The following is a 17,492-nucleotide window of genomic DNA, read 5'->3' as shown; positions in this document are numbered from 1 at the left end:
TGTTGAACTTCGTTTTGAAATCGAAAGATTGCATATAACGGTGCTCAATAACTTGTTCAAGACAGGACCGGGGCATTATACGTATACCATGAACTAGCAGTATCAGTTGAATTTTTTTTGTAAAATTTGGATGGGGTAATAGCTGATAGTTGTTTTATATTTTGTTTTTATTGAACTTGCCATCTATTTAGGGTTATGCCTATCTTCAATTAGAAAAAAAAATGGACCACTACATGACTAGTTAAAAATATATAGACCACACACAATATCGGTAAGAATAAGAGGTTATTCTGGGTGTTCTGGCGTTAGCCCTTAATACTATAAAATTCTGGCGTTGACACAAAATAACTACTACTACCCCTGAAGTATTCTCTTTTCTTTCTCATTTAAATTCAGTTTCTTTATTCTGTAAGCCCTTCAGCCAGTTTGATCATCATTATTATAGTAGCGTTGGATGTTTACACACTCAATTAATCAGATAATTCATCAATAACTTAAATATTATATATGCGATGTAAAGTGGAATTACATAGATAATCAGTATTACGAAGAATACTTTACAATACGTTAAACTCTTTGACATTGTCACTGGCGGATTTAAAGCCCCCTAATTGAAAATCCTGTGTCCGCCCCTGATTGTTGACACTAAGCGAACAAATGTTAACAAGTTTATTAAAATCGAAATCAAGTAAGTAAGTAATACTGTTTCGAAAATTTGAATAAAAAGGGGTTTAAAATAAAATGAAACTCCTCAATATTTCGATAAACATACAGTGATAGATATATAGGTAAGTCCCGAGTCTTGTATGTACTCACAGAATTTTGATTGAACTCGAAGAATTTCTGGCAAACATTAAATCTAACATTGTTAGAAATGAAAATGAATTGAAGATGGATCATCGATCACAACGTACAAATCGTTTGGCAGGTCTGAAGTATGATCTTCGTATTTGACGACGACATGATATTTGTAAAATGTGTAGAAAGAAATGAACAGGTCTGAAGTAAGTAATGTTGGTACACATGTATACGTTCCAGTAACCTGATGACAGTCTTATTCGTGCTTCACTTTTCTTTTTGTTCGTTCAGATTTCAGTAAACTGACAAAAGTAAATCTATAAATAAGCATTTTGTTCTACCTTTGTGACAAAAGTATGCGAATCCATTTCCCATTTTTTTTTTTTTTTTTTTTAATTTTCAAGTATAAAAAGTCTAGGCCTACTACGTGAATGTGATTGCAGAATAGGCATTCTTGACTTCGTTTGCTTTTCCTGTGTACTGTCATATACGATGCATGGTACTCTCACGTTCAAAATGATAAATAATTTATGATTATACATCATTCATTGACGAAACTTTTCAAATAATCGTAAATTAGACGAAACTCTTCAGCGAGTCGAAGCGTTTTCCGGACAAAATGCATGCGGAGATGACCCCCAAAAGTGCACCCGACGACTGACGATTATATAATCGCATGACCTTTCAACCCCGTATGTAAATGAAGAATCTGGACAGGCTGAGGGAGCCGTTTGAAAAATGGCGTTCTGAACGAGGAATTCGGCGATGTTTTCACGGATTATTGTGTTTTGGATGTAACAATTCGTATTGAGTGACACGGTAGGTTAAAGATGAATGTTTCCTGATGACGGTGGCATATAGTGTGCACCGTGTCAGTTTGAATAAAAGCTTTTTTTAGTCGATTGAAGTGTGGTGGTCTGCCGTTTCGCTCGTGGCGGAGTTGCCAACCTTCTGCCGTTTCGCTCGTGGCGGAGTTGCCAACCGTGAGCTGAACAGATTACACATACCACTGTCATATCAAAAAAAAAATGAAAGTAATATTTTCTATGCAAGCGCCTGTGGTCTGGACATGGGCAATTAAAAACGTAGTATCTTCCAAATTATTGAGCATTCAACCAAATTTTGGTGTCAACATCTTTTAAGCCCACCATCATCCAATTGTAGATTGCACTTGGTTGCGAGGGTCCTTCTGAAATTTCATGCATGTTCGATTTTCAGACTGACTGATATAGCAAAATGGCTGTTGGACAACCATCATGGATTTGGTATATTTTGGATCTACACTTAAAATGTGTAAAACCTTTTTCTGGTTAAAGGGAATTTGAACAGCCCACCATCTCACTAAAGGGGTCTAAAAGTCCAAGATGTTTGGCTCTGCCATATTTTTTTCTGATCAGTCTCAAAAATGAGGTTGCAAAACAATTCCAAGTGAACCTGGTGTATTTGAGACATATCCTCAATGCTTTCTGGGTATTATTGATGATGAGAATTGTTTAGATATTGGATGAATGACAGGAACAGGGATGAAATATTCGAAAAGTCTGCCATTTTGTGGTGGTGGGCAAATAAATAACACTGCTAACCATGTTACTGGCCTGGTTTCAACCAACCAGTTCCTGGGGATCAGATGCTTCAACACTCCCTGGCTTTAGAACCGTTATGGGTTAAGCCAGAACAGGTGCAATGCCTTGGTTCTCCTTTAGAGGTCTGATCGCCGTATATACTGTCAAAGTCAGTACAGATCTCCAGTAGAGGTCTAATGGCCGTATATACTGTCAGAGTCAGTACAGATCTCCAGTAGAGGTCTGATGGCCGTATATACTGTCTGGGTCAGTACAGATCTCCAGTAGAGGTCTGATGGCCGTATATACTGTCAAAGTCAGTACAGATCTCCAGTAGAGGTGTGATGGCCGTATATACTGTCAGAGTCAGTACAGGTCTCCAGTAGAGGTCTGATGGCCGTATATACTGTCAGAGTCAGTACAGATCTCCAGTAGAGGTCTGATGGCCGTATATACTGTCAGAGTCAGTACAGATCTCCAGTAGAGGTCCGATGGCCGTATATACTGTCTGGGTCAGTACAGATCTCCAGTAGAGGTCTGATGGCCGTATATACTGTCAGAGTCAGTACATATCTCCAGTAGAGGTCTGATGGCCGTATATACTGTCAGAGTCAGTACAGATCTCCAGTAGAGGTCTGGTGGCCGTATATACTGTCAGAGTCAGTACAGATCTCCAGTAGAGGTCTAATCACCGTATATACTGTCAAAGTCAGTACAGATCTCCAGTAGAGGTCTGATGGCCGTATATACTGTCAGAGTCAGTACAGATCTCCAGTAGAGGTCTGATCACCGTATATACTGTCTGAGTCAGTACGGATCTCCAGTAGAGGTCTGATCACCGTATATACTGTCAGAGTCAGTACAGATGTCCAGTAGAGGTGTGATGGCCGTATATACTGTCTGGGTCAGTACAGATGTCCAGTAGAGGTGTGATGGCCGTATATACTGTCAGAGTCAGTACAGATCTCCAGTAGAGGTCTGATGGCCGTATATAATGTCCGAGTCAGTACAGATCTCCAGTAGAGGTCCGATGGCCGTATATACTGTCAGAGTCAGTACAGATCTCCAGTAGAGGTGTGATGGCCGTATATACTGTCTGGGTCAGTACAGATCTCCAGTAGAGGTCTGATGGCCGTATATACTGTCTTGGTCAGTACAGATCTCCAGTAGAGGTCTGATGGCCGTATATACTGTCTGGGTCAGTACAGATCTCCAGTAGAGGTCTGATGGCCGTATATACTGTCAGAGTCAGTACAGATCTCCAGTAGAGGTCTGATGGCCGTATATACTGTCAGAGTCAGTACAGATCTCCAGTAGAGGTCTGATGGCCGTATATACTGTCTTGGTCAGTACATATCTCCAGTAGAGGTCTGATGGCCGTATATACTGTCTTGGTCAGTACAGATCTCCAGTAGAGGTCTGATGGCCGTATATACTGTCAGAGTCAGTACAGATCTCCAGTAGAGGTCTTGTGGCCGTATATACTGTCAGAGTCAGTACAGATCTCCAGTAGAGGTCTGATCACCGTATATACTGTCAAAGTCAGTACAGATCTCCAGTAGAGGTCTGATCACCGTATATACTGTCAGAGTCAGTACAGATCTCCAGTAGAGGTCTGATGGCCGTATATACTGTCCGAGTCAGTACAGATCTCCAGTAGAGGTCCGATGGCCGTATATACTGTCTTGGTCAGTACATATCTCCAGTAGAGGGGTGATGGCCGTATATACTGTCTGGGTCAGTACAGATATCCAGTAGAGGTCTGATGGCCGTATATACTGTCAAAGTCAGTACAGATCTCCAGTAGAGGTCTGATGGCCGTATATACTGTCAGAGTCAGTACAGATCTCCAGTAGAGGTCTGATGGCTGTATATACTGTCTGGGTCAGTACAGATCTCCAGTAGAGGTCTGATGGCCGTATATACTGTCAGAGTCAGTACAGATCTCCAGTAGAGGTCTGATGGCCGTATATACTGTCTGGGTCAGTACAGATCTCCAGTAAAGGTCTAATCACCGTATATACTGTCAGAGTCAGTACAGGTCTCCAGTAGAGGTCTGGTGGCCGTATATACTGTCAGAGTCAGTACAGATCTCCAGTAGAGGTCTGATCACCGTATATACTGTCAAAGTCAGTACAGATCTCCAGTAGAGGTCTGATGGCCGTATATAATGTCTGAGTCAGTACAGATCTCCAGTAGAGGTCTGATGGCCGTATATACTGTCAGAGTCAGTACAGATCTCCAGTAGAGGTCCGATGGCCGTATATACTGTCTTGGTCAGTACAGATCTCCAGTAGAGGTGTGATGGCCGTATATACTGTCTGGGTCAGTACAGATCTCCAGTAGAGGTCTGATGGCCGTATATACTGTCAGAGTCAGTACAGATCTCCAGTAGAGGTCTGGTGGCCGTATATACTGTCAGAGTCAGTACAGATCTCCAGTAGAGGTCTGATCACCGTATATACTGTCCGAGTCAGTACAGATCTCCAGTAGAGGTCTGATGGCCGTATATACTGTCAGAGTCAGTACAGATCTCCAGTAGAGGTCTGATGGCCGTATATACTGTCAGAGTCAGTACAGATCTCCAGTAGAGGTCTGGTGGCCGTATATACTGTCAGAGTCAGTACAGATCTCCAGTAGAGGTGTGATGGCCGTATATACTGTCAGAGTCAGTACAGATCTCCAGTAGAGGTCTGATGGCCGTATATACTGTCAGAGTCAGTACAGATCTCCAGTAGAGGTCTGGTGGCCGTATATACTGTCAGAGTCAGTACAGATCTCCAGTAGAGGTCTGATAACCGTATATACTGTCTGAGTCAGTACAGATCTCCAGTAGAGGTCTGATCACCGTATATACTGTCAGAGTCAGTACAGATGTCCAGTAGAGGTGTGATGGCCGTATATACTGTCTGGGTCAGTACAGATGTCCAGTAGAGGTGTGATGGCCGTATATACTGTCAGAGTCAGTACAGATCTCCAGTAGAGGTCTGATGGCCGTATATAATGTCCGAGTCAGTACAGATCTCCAGTAGAGGTCCGATGGCCGTATATACTGTCTTGGTCAGTACAGATCTCCAGTAGAGGTGTGATGGCCGTATATACTGTCTGGGTCAGTACAGATATCCAGTAGAGGTCTGATGGCCGTATATACTGTCAAAGTCAGTACAGATCTCCAGTAGAGGTCTGATGGCCGTATATACTGTCAGAGTCAGTACAGATCTCCAGTAGAGGTCTGATGGCTGTACATACTGTCTGGGTCAGTACAGATCTCCAGTAGAGGTCTGATGGCCGTATATACTGTCAGAGTCAGTACAGATCTCCAGTAGAGGTCTGATCACCGTATATACTGTCAGAGTCAGTACAGATCTCCAGTAGAGGTCTGATGGCCGTATATACTGTCTGGGTCAGTACAGATCTCCAGTAAAGGTCTAATCACCGTATATACTGTCAGAGTCAGTACAGGTCTCCAGTAGAGGTCTGGTGGCCGTATATACTGTCAGAGTCAGTACAGATCTCCAGTAGAGGTCTGATCACCGTATATACTGTCAAAGTCAGTACAGATCTCCAGTAGAGGTCTGATGGCCGTATATAATGTCTGAGTCAGTAGAGATCTCCAGTAGAGGTCTGATGGCCGTATATACTGTCCGAGTCAGTACAGATCTCCAGTAGAGGTCCGATGGCCGTATATACTGTCTTGGTCAGTACAGATCTCCAGTAGAGGTGTGATGGCCGTATATACTGTCTGGGTCAGTACAGATCTCCAGTAGAGGTCTGATGGCCGTATATACTGTCAGAGTCAGTACAGATCTCCAGTAGAGGTCTGGTGGCCGTATATACTGTCAAGAGTCAGTACAGATCTCCAGTAGAGGTCTGATCACCGTATATACTGTCAAAGTCAGTACAGATCTCCAGTAGAGGTCTGATGGCCGTATATACTGTCAGAGTCAGTACAGATCTCCAGTAGAGGTCTGATGGCCGTATATACTGTCAGAGTCAGTACAGATCTCCAGTAGAGGTGTGATGGCCGTATATACTGTCAGAGTCAGTACAGATCTCCAGTAGAGGTCTGATGGCCGTATATACTGTCAGAGTCAGTACAGATCTCCAGTAGAGGTCTGATGGCCGTATATACTGTCTGGGTCAGTACAGATCTCCAGTAGAGGTCTAATCACCGTATATACTGTCTGAGTCAGTACAGATAACTTTAAACAGATGTTCATTCATATTTACATTTATTTTTTTCATTTTACTTTGGTTTGGTAGGCAACAGCTACAAAATGGTGGCTTTCATATACAGCAAATCTGTTACAGCCAAAACAATGACAACAATGAGATGTATCTGTACACTGGACATATTTACAAACCTTCTGAGTAGCATAACAAAGTCACATATAACCCGATAATAATGTTTCTCCTGTAAACTTATCCCCCATCCCCTCTGTAACTGACCAATCGTGTTACAGTGTTGTGATTCCCTCTGTAACTGACCAATCGTGTTACAGTGTTGTAATTCCCTCTGTAACTGACCAATCGTGTTACAGTGTTGTAATTTTCTCTGTAACTGACCAATCGGGTTACAGTGTTGTAATTCCCTCTGTAACTGACCAATCGGGTTACAGTGTTGTAATTTTCTCTGTAACTGACCAATCGTGTTACAGTGTTGTAATTCCCTCTGTAACTGACCAATCATGTTACAGTGTTGTATTAACGCCATTTGTGTAATACTTCATCAAAATAGTAATTAACTAGTCAACAAAATTGACCCTTTGACCCCTAATGTGACCTTCAACCTACTGAATGCTACCCCTTATAAAGGGTATGGACAAGGAACAGCCTAGGGGTAAAAGGGTCCTGTATTTAGACCTCATATAAAATATATTGATACAATTATATATAATTACAGATTACCACTACGGACTGGTGTGTATACTGTAAACCAAAGACAATGTCTCGTACTACTCACATCTTGATTAAGACACAATACCAACAGCCTCACTTAAACTGTAAGACTAGCATTAAGTAGTAAAATTCAGTGGTTTGCAGTATCATACAAGTATTTAAATATTTTCCTTCTAATCTTGACTTTTTCTTCTCCCGCTCCATTTATTGATTAAACTAATATAGTTGTATCCTACTTGCACATGATGAGCAGGCTTTCTATGTACAAGACGCAGAATCAATAAATAAATGAAAAACAAAAAATAAAGAGAGAAATTCACACACACGCACGCACACACGTATGTATATATATTTATATGTATGTATATATCAAAGAATTCGGGTGTACCATCATTGTACATCATTATAACACCCTACCAGCCCTTCAGTTGTAATCTACCTTTTGTGTTCCTACAAGTGTTGGGTTGGCAGGGTGTATCACATATTGGTATGCTACAGTATTTGACAGAGTTGCTTTGCTACAATGTTTTCTCCAAGGCAGCATTAAAAATTCCATTTTTGATTAATGACTATTCACAGATGAAAATGATGATGAAAATAATGAAGATGAAAGCATGGATGACAATTCATGACCTACTAAGGGCAAGAAAACTGAATAAGACTCAATCCTTGATAACTTCAGCTCTTTTCCAACATGCATACTTAAGAGGTGACATTTTCTCACCAAAGACCCCTACTTAGTCTCGTAATATTGGTAGAGACCAATATGCCACATTGAACAAATAATGCATAATCATTTGGACCAAACCAATACTACAACACAGAGGGGTTTTGGATTGTCATGTTGCACACACATCATTCATTCACTCTTTGATTCGGTAGCAATAAATAGTAACAAAACAATGTCTTATTCAATACCACAAGTTGATATTTCACCGGAGACACACTTCAGATTAAACATCGTAAATGAAAGAACTAAGATCCAAGTCAATTGTCTGACTTATCTAAAATATAACATAAAATCTCATACTGACTGAAAAGTTTGAACCCTTTTTAAACAATTTCTCAACCATTTATTATCAAAATAATTTGTTTTAAAATGTATGGAACTGAGTTGCTTGTGAACTTCAATCACCTGGCCCAGGGTTTCACCAAATTTCCTTATCTTAAAATTTCTCATAGAAGAGCATTACAAGATTTAAGGAGAAAATCTTAAGGAACCCTTTTCCTTTAATTCTGTAATACTTTCCTATGCCAAAGTTTAAGGCGAAGAAATTTCTGTAAGATAAGAAATATTGATGAAACTGGCACCTGATTTTAACTGTCAATGCAAATGTTAAAATTAACAGCCACAAAGACCAGCAGATGTTTTACCACAAACAGACAATGTATCAAATTAAAACCAGCTCTAAATGATGCAGCACAGAGTAAAAGGAAATGTGTTGATATAGTTCAACAATGACATTGTATCCTAATTAACTTTGCTCTCTTTTTTTGTATCCTAATTAACTTTGCTCTCTTTTTTTGTATCCTAATTAACTTTGCTCTCTTTTTTTGTATCCTAATTAACTTTGCTCTCTTTTTTTGTATCCTAATTAACTTTGCTCTCTTTTTTTGTATCCTAATTAACTTTGCTCTCTTTTTTTGTATCCTTATTAACTTTGCTCTCTTTTTTTGTATCCTAATTAACTTTGCTCTCTTTTTTTAACAGCCAGAAAAGCTACAATAAAACGGTTAACATATCTATGAATGTAATGAGAAGATTAAGAAGGATTCATTTTTCCAAACCAAGGGTGTTAACCATTGTTTCAACATTTGTACTCTGCGATCATATCCAGTACTATACATATGTACCACATTTACCAAAACAAAGGTGGATGTTTTTCTTTCAGGTAGATGTTGCCAATTAACTTTTGGAGAATTTTAAGAACATTAATTTTTAATTTTTTAATATTATTAACAGTCATTAAATGTGGGAAAGCTCGAGTAACAAATCCAAATTCTGCTTGTTTCTCGGAAACAAAAAATTAAAAAAAATAATAATGAAAGAATGCTATATATCACTGCCAGCAGTGATTTTGAAAATTGAGAAGAGATCTATAGATTTAAAATCACTGTAATCTATGCTAGACTATGCTAGAATACTGTATCTGTATAAATAAGGTGTATTTAAGTTGAGCATCAGTTCAAATTTTTTTTTTCTAGAATCAGTGCCGACTGTATTGTTTAAAAGGTTGAATATGCAATTCGATAAAGCATAAAACTTTCCTGTATTTCTGATTTTATTGATAGGTGACCATGTTGTAGAAAGTTCACAAAATTACTGAAAAATTAGTGAGAGCATGTGCTGGAAGAATGGTGTTTTTAAAGTAACATGAATAATGCAACATTGAGCACAAATGTATGATTTTAGCTGGCCACACCACGATCTGGTGAGATAAGTCGATATATAAGATTTGATATACTATATACACAATACACTCCTGTTTTATTGTCAATTCCAGTTGACACATTCCAGCAACTACATAATCTATTTTTAAAACTGGAATTTATCAAAATGAACCGAGCAGAAAACAGCCTATAAATAAATACACCTTGTTTTTTCCCCTCCAACACTAGGAAGAAACATATTATCCTGATATTAAATATGATTTGAATAATGAATGACGTATAACAAGTCCAACAGGGAAATTATCATACAAACATCGAGCTCTCGTACACGCAAACGACGCCACGCAAACAACAACCGAAGGATCCTATTTACTCATTCACGCAAAACAATGACCAATTTCAAAAACAAATTCGCTAAATTAAAAAAAATTTTTTTAAAAAGACACAATGATAAGTAATGTCAACATTTTCCTCTGAAATGATAACTTGTCTAAAAACATGTAAGTGTTAGTTTAATACAATGGTAAAACTTGCCTTTCCCTGAAATTAAACTGCAACCAGTAAGGCCTCAAGCAAAATGTGATCTGTAAAATTTGAGAACTTCAGAACAACTTTGAAATAATGTTTTGCAGATTGGTGACCCTCGATCTGGTTGTTCATTTGAAAGTGTTATTTGTTGAACACTACACAAACTCCAGAATGGGGTCATTATATGACTCGACAATGAGAGGGTGGTAGATTAAACATTTGTGGATTAAATTATCAGACTTTACCCTAGAAATGAAAATGACCTCCGAATACTTGGTCAAACACTAATTCTCGTTTAAACAGGAAATTATTTGAATTCTTTGGTTTTCAAACATGGGTATACTGTATATAATGAAAATGAAGTCTGTCATTAACCAGTTTTAGATTACATACTAATATTGTACATCAATTTCAGTATCATCTTTGACACTCATATCTAGTAGTAGTAAAGACTGTTTTTAATGTTTCTTTCAAGATCTAAAAAATATAAACTGAAATATAATGAGAAAATTTGTTAAATAAGATGCATGAATGATGATTGCTTATAATTTTGCAACCTGAAAAATACCTTGGTTTCTTAAAAGCACAGTAATTAGCTTAACAGACACAATGTAGTTCAAATTAATGCTAATTTACTATAAAAACAACGACAAACTGAAATAAAGAGGTAGATGACATTTTACAAAATGATGCACAAAAAATAAAATACCTTCCTTTTTTCAGTTATACTTTTTGATGCACATTACAGCACATACAAAATCTACCTATATTTTCATCAGAGAGTTATACTACTAAGGCTATTTAAAAAATAGTTTTAAATAAAATCGTTATACTCGTTTATAAAGGTGTATCTAATTAGGTAGTACATTTGTATATATATTTACAAAAGGAGGTATGTCACCTGTACCACGCTTGATGAAGTTAATCAGTTTGTGTCTTTAAATTCATCTACTACTACTTTAAACTGATATTTCTTAAAAACTAGGGGAAAAAACTAAAAAAAAACCTGTTTAAATCACTGAGAAGTTCAACAAATTAATTACAAATTATGCAATTATAAAAGACTAAACAAATTTCGGTAAAAATATCCGTGTTTTTGAAGCATACATATATTGACGACAATCTGTCAGGGGAAATAAACTACTATGATAATCTGAATGAGGTATTATAAGTTAAAAGTAACAACTATTTTTATATTTCTTTTTACAGATTCAACAATACAAAGTAGTAAAGAAAGAAAAAAGTTAGAAAACTTTTTTTTAACTCCAACAGCAAGCATCTTGATATAAACACAACCGTTCAGACAAAATACCATTGTGATTTGGATACAACAGGAAACTCAAGGAGGGGAAAAAAAAAATAAAAATTAACAGAAAATAACAACACGGGAGGAGAAAACTGCACACAGGAAATTCAGATTTAAACAAAAAATCCTGCAGTTATTTTCGATAAAACCTAAAATGAAGAAAATATAAAACAATCAACAATCAACAAACTTGCCTTTCATAAACTCTTAAATGTACTTAACTGACAACCCTATCACAGCCATAACATAACAACATCCTAAGGTCTAGCTTACTAGACAGCAAGCTAATTCATTGGATATGGGAACTTTCGGGTTATATTGTGTTCATAGGAATTAATCTTTATCTGAAATAAATGTAGGTATCAATCATATATTTTCAAAACATTAATAATATGCTGATCATTTTGATTCAAATTCATCTCCCGATTTTCAACAGATTGATGACATAGTCAACCACAATGTAGATGAGATATGAATTTATTTTTAATTCCGAATATGTCCAAAATCCTTTTGATAAATGGGATGATGTTTTTACATGGGAATCAACATTTTGATGTAGAAATTTACTTTCCCCTTATAAGGCCTTCCATATTCTAAATCTACAGCATGTCAAAATAAAATTCAAATGTCATTTGGTGAAACAACAGATCCATCTGAGGTAGTTTTCTGATCAGGTAGTAAGATTAATTTGTACATATATCATTTTAAAACCTACATACCTAAGTGCAATACAACTGAAATTTTTAGCATAATTTTCATCCTATCTCCCCATTTCCAGTTTGAATGATTTTGTTTTTCTTGTGACTTGTGTTGAAATTGGTCCGATACTTTTGACCTTTAAAATAGAACCTGTTTATATAATAGTTATGTCAGATGGAAAATACAATGAACCACTCAAGTTCAAGCAAACATCATTCATGCCACAAAGATTCCATCTAGCTGGATACATCACACTCCATCCACTCCATAATAGGGAATCTCAAGGAGAAACAGACATTCAAGATGGATAACTTTACATTAACATAGAATAGGTTTGTAAAAATTCAACTTTTAGAGAAGAAATTCTTGTTTCAATATACAACTATTGAATTATCTCCCTTTGGACAACAAATATTTTTTGTAAAAAAAAAAAAAAAAAAAGCTGAAATGTTGATGTAATCCTAGTTTTAAGTGATTTGGTCATAATAGAATATGTTAATTCCCAGTTCCATTTAAGACCTCTACATCTTTACCATAAATTGTTGTCCTGATACCAATAAATGAAAACTACATCCTCATACACACAAAAATTACAACCAAGTGATTCAGTCACCCTCCAAACATCTCTCACTCCATCCTCCCAACTGATAGAACTTGTGCCCGATGATTACTACAACAAGAAAGCATGAGCATGAGAAGATGAATTGCATTGCTTTGTGCATTTAAGTTGATTTTTCATCAAGGAGGGAAAACTTTTCTTTTCAAATAATCCCTCAAAATATCAGTATCAATTCCTGTATAACTACCAACAGTTTTTATGTTTTGGCTTATAAAAATGAATACAAATGTACTATGACAGTTTAGCTATCCCTAAATCTACTGAATAGTGTATTTTGTTTGTTATTAGAGTGTATTAATTGTTTTTTAGTCCTTTACTTGACATTGTCTATTTGGAGGAACAAGTAAGTCATTATGTAACGTGTGAATTTAATCAGCATCAGCGCCTAATTATCCCTATCATTGTTCCTTATGTTCTGTTTTAGCTTCAACCCAGGAATTAACAAAAATACTCTCTGAAAACCACATTTAACTCTTGAGACTAATTATAAAGAGCTTGTCATTTTCTATATATTCTCTAGATGGCATCAGTGGTATTATATTTTTCATTTTTAAATTTGAGTAATTTAAACTAACCCTTTGACTACGGTACCTATTTTCAATAATGTACAGTTCTTAGTCCCCAATCTCAGACCAAAATTTCAAAATAAATGATTAGCTAAGGGCAACAACTCCGTCAAAAATTGGAGAACATGACCCATTTTCAGTATGGAACACTTGCTCTCCGCGGATACAGTTAAATATATACTCTGACAGAGAGGACTAAACATGCCCCACAAATAGACTTGTACATGACGAAGGAATTTCTGTATATCCCGATAACAGGAGACACCATATCAAATTTCCCCCACTTTTTTGCGACTCTTTGCCATTCCATTAGTACTCTCATGCAAAATTAGGCAGTCGTATGAGAAAGACCGTATGAAATATACCCAGGCTCTACTTGTATTTTCACAACAACAGATTAACAGTTGGTGTCCGAATCGGTAGGCTTATAATCCTCGGCCGTATCGCTGTGGTTGACAGAATGAGATGTTAAGAGCAGGCCAAATGAACCCATTCAGAAACTAAGAAACATCAGTTGTCACATTCACCAGCAATAATCTTCTCTCAGTAATGAGTATTGTGATCTTATCTGTTTTATGGAATACAGTGATTATAGGCTCAGCAGTTCTGTCTAATGAGAGTTTTAACATGAGGAGCACTAAAATATGATCCTTGTATCAACCACATGGTATGTACAATATTTAAACACAAACACACCGCTTATTTTTGGGGTGGCAAGTTCAACCTAACATGTGATAAATAGTACAACAAGTATATATACAGCTCTATGTACCAAGGTCATGGGATGTACAAAGGTCACGGGATGTACCATGTACCAAGGTTACAGGATGTGCCATGTACCAAGGTCACAGGATGTGCCATGAACCAAGGTCATAGGATGTACCAAGGTCACGGGATATACCATGTACCAAGGTCAGAGGATGTGCCATGGACCAAGGTCACAGGATGTATCAAGGTCACAGGATGTACCAAGGTCACAGGATATACCATGTACCAAGGTCACAGGATATACGATGTACCAAGGTCACAGGATGTGCCATGGACCAAGATCACATGATGTATCAAGGTCACAGGATGTACCATGGACCAAGGTCACAGGATATATCATGTACCAAGGTCACAGGATGTGCCATGCACCAAGGTCACAGGATGTACCAAGGTCACAGGATGTACCATGCACAAAGGTCATAGAGGATGGTCTAATATCATACCAATGGGGTTTTATATACCTTTTGTACAACGACAGGAAACCTTACATACGACGTAATACTCTGATCTCTGTGTTTTAAATCTATAATTTTAGTCCAAAGGTTTTCCACAGGGGAATATTACATATACAGGTTAACATAAGGACACGAGGTAAAACATGAAGAAAGCTTCTCTAAAGGAAAACAGGCTTTAAAAACGTCAGATAACCTTTTATATTGGGAAAAAGATAAAATTTCTCAATTAAACAGTAAGAAAAACTTTTCTGTACATTAAAACAGTATAAACTTTGAGAAAGTAAAACAGACAAGCTTTCTACAGTAAAAGAGTTAAGATTTTATACAGTGAAAGAATTATTTATCAGATTAAAACAAGCTGTTACACAGTTAAACAATAAGGCAAGCCTTTATTTATGCAATGGAACAGCTCTGTCCAATAACGCACACTCATCATGCTTCAACAAAGCAGAATACTGATTAATTGCTTTTGCTGTTTTCCCTTTTGTTAATTTATTATATTTATTTCCCCCGAAACAAATGGCAATTAATTTCTTCTGCATTGTGAAAAGTTTTCTAAAACATCAAAAGTTGAATAAAGAAAATTACTTGAAGAGAAGTTTAATATCCAAAATAAATATCAGAAAATTATCGATGTCAATGTTTTAACTTTCTTTGGTATTTAACTGATGTACAGAAATTGAGAACAGAGATTTCAAAATATGTTGTCACTGCTACACAAGAACTGATTGCAAAATATCCTTGGCAAATCATGTACAGAAATCGAGAACAGAGATTTTAAAATATGCTGTCACTGCTACACGAGAATTGATTGCAAAATATTTTTGGCATATCTTTATCTAAAATAAATCTGATTTACACAAGCTGAAGTTCTACAATTTTAATCTCTAATGATATTGACGCCACCCTGAGATTATGAGGGGTATAAATCCTACAATCTTCCTAACAGTTTATACAATTATTCACCAATGTTCTCCAGTAAAATATTTTAGAGCTTTCAAAAACATCATTTTGCCCGTATCAATTTGCCCGTAGTAGATGTTGAATATAAATAGTGTCATACCGGTATTTCGTGGCTTCCTGAGACAAAATGTAAACTTGCAGTAAATATCAAGTGCAGACAACTATGAGAGCATTTATCAACAAACTGTTAAGTCATGACTTTAAAACAAAGAGTTCATAGCAAATCTCTTTAAAAATATATATACACATGTATATACTAAAATAAATAAAACTGAAATGAAATGTGACTGATGTTGTTTTTTTGTGATTTTGATTGTTTACATGAACTGTAAACCTAAATAATCTGTATTTTTATAACGGCTAAATGTCAATGATAACCACAAATAAATCCGGATGAGATTCTAAAAATAGATTGTCTTCAATCTAAACCTGCAATTACAAGAAATTACTCCCGATGTATCATAAAGCATTGCCTTATCGAACAACATTCAACAACTTTGTTCCTTTCTAAAATTAACAAAATATAAATTTCCTCAACACTTCAATAAATTCAAGATAGACTAAAATAATTGGTTAAAAAATGAAATGATTCCATCAAGTTGAAATAATACATGTCATGTGAATAAAATGTCCAAAACCAATGACACATTCTTAATAAATTGTACAAGATTTTTTGGGATAAAAAAGTGGCAAGCTTTTATGTAGTACAAAATCTGACATGAATTCCAGTGATGCCCTCATTTCTTTGCCGTACAGAGTGACATTTATACATTACATCCAGTTATATGTAACACATATACAAAACATGTTTACATTTCAAAACCAAATCATGATTGTTTTTAATGTAACACACATATAAAACATGTTTGCATTTCAAAACCAAATCATGATTTTGATGTTCACACTAAAATTTGTAAAAGCAGGAGGTGTGTTAGATATTACACCGTTATTTTATTTATCACAACTGATATTCCTCGACTTTCCAGCGATGATTGGTAGCCAATGGGGTAGGGTGGGTGGAGCCATCACAACTTACACACTGACATGCACAGACACACAAGATTTCCCTTTGGACTTGAATGGCAGCAGAGATCAGTCAACACAATGCAGGACGAAGATACGAGGGACTCCGGCAGAACCACGAGATCCGTAACATACAACATCAATGTAGATTCTGTGTGTCGTATTTACAACTTTCCCGCGTACAATTGATACAAGTTTTCTTCCACACATTTCCGATACACTTGTTGTGTGTTTGGTACATCATTTGAATTATTTTAAAGATTTTGTTGTGTGGGGGGAAAATGACGATCACTATATCATGTAGCTGTGTGTGTGTGTGTGTGTGTGTGAATGCTTTTGTGTATGTGTAAAGGGTGAGAAGGTTGATCTGCATGATGATGTATATTACAATATAAAATGGACCCACGGTAATCATCACTGTACTAGCACGACGTGGTTGTCCTCATTTGCAATGGCACATGTCCATTGGCTAAGTTAGGCGGGATGTTGATACCGTTTATGGGATTATAACTATGATTTGAGCTCTTGCTGCTCTCTTTGCTTCCATCATTGGATGAGTCTATTGCACTGTTGGAGCCCGCATTGAATTGGTGGTTGTCGTCATTATGAAACTGCACCCTACCTACCCCTCCCCCCTTGGTCTCTTTTAACAATATACAGTCACATGGCTCGCTGGCCCCCACCTCATTATGTGAGTAACTTGAATATCGTAAGTCTGTATGATCCACGAAGTTTATGTCATCCACATGCTTTAAACACGCACCACTCCCTCTTGTTCCCTCCCCCGAAATGAAGGGCATATGGGAATCGTCCTGTCCCATATCGTCTCCATATTCATCATCATATTCCATACTGTCCACTTTACCATCATTGAAGAAATATGATGTTTCCTTGAATTCTGGGTCAAGTTCAGGG

At 36.9% G+C, this 17,492-nt stretch overlaps 1 protein-coding gene across 1 annotated transcript in view; it reads right to left on the bottom strand.

Annotated features, from left to right (window-relative positions):
• Nucleotides 1-6,575: 6,575 nt before the first annotated feature.
• LOC117334736 (insulin-like peptide receptor) overlaps nucleotides 6,576-17,492 on the bottom strand; it is a 92,878-nt gene continuing 81,961 nt past the window's right edge. Inside the window, 1 exon segment of the mRNA XM_033894529.1 lies at nucleotides 6,576-17,491. Coding sequence (XP_033750420.1) covers nucleotides 17,000-17,491 — 492 coding nt within the window. The 3' untranslated portion in view covers nucleotides 6,576-16,999.

The sequence above is a fragment of the Pecten maximus genome, chromosome 9 (genome assembly GCF_902652985.1).
Source record: "Pecten maximus chromosome 9, xPecMax1.1, whole genome shotgun sequence".
Lineage (NCBI taxonomy): Eukaryota > Metazoa > Mollusca > Bivalvia > Pectinida > Pectinidae > Pecten > Pecten maximus.
Note: the sequence above shows the minus strand (reverse complement) of the source record. Positions and strands in the feature narration are given on the sequence as shown.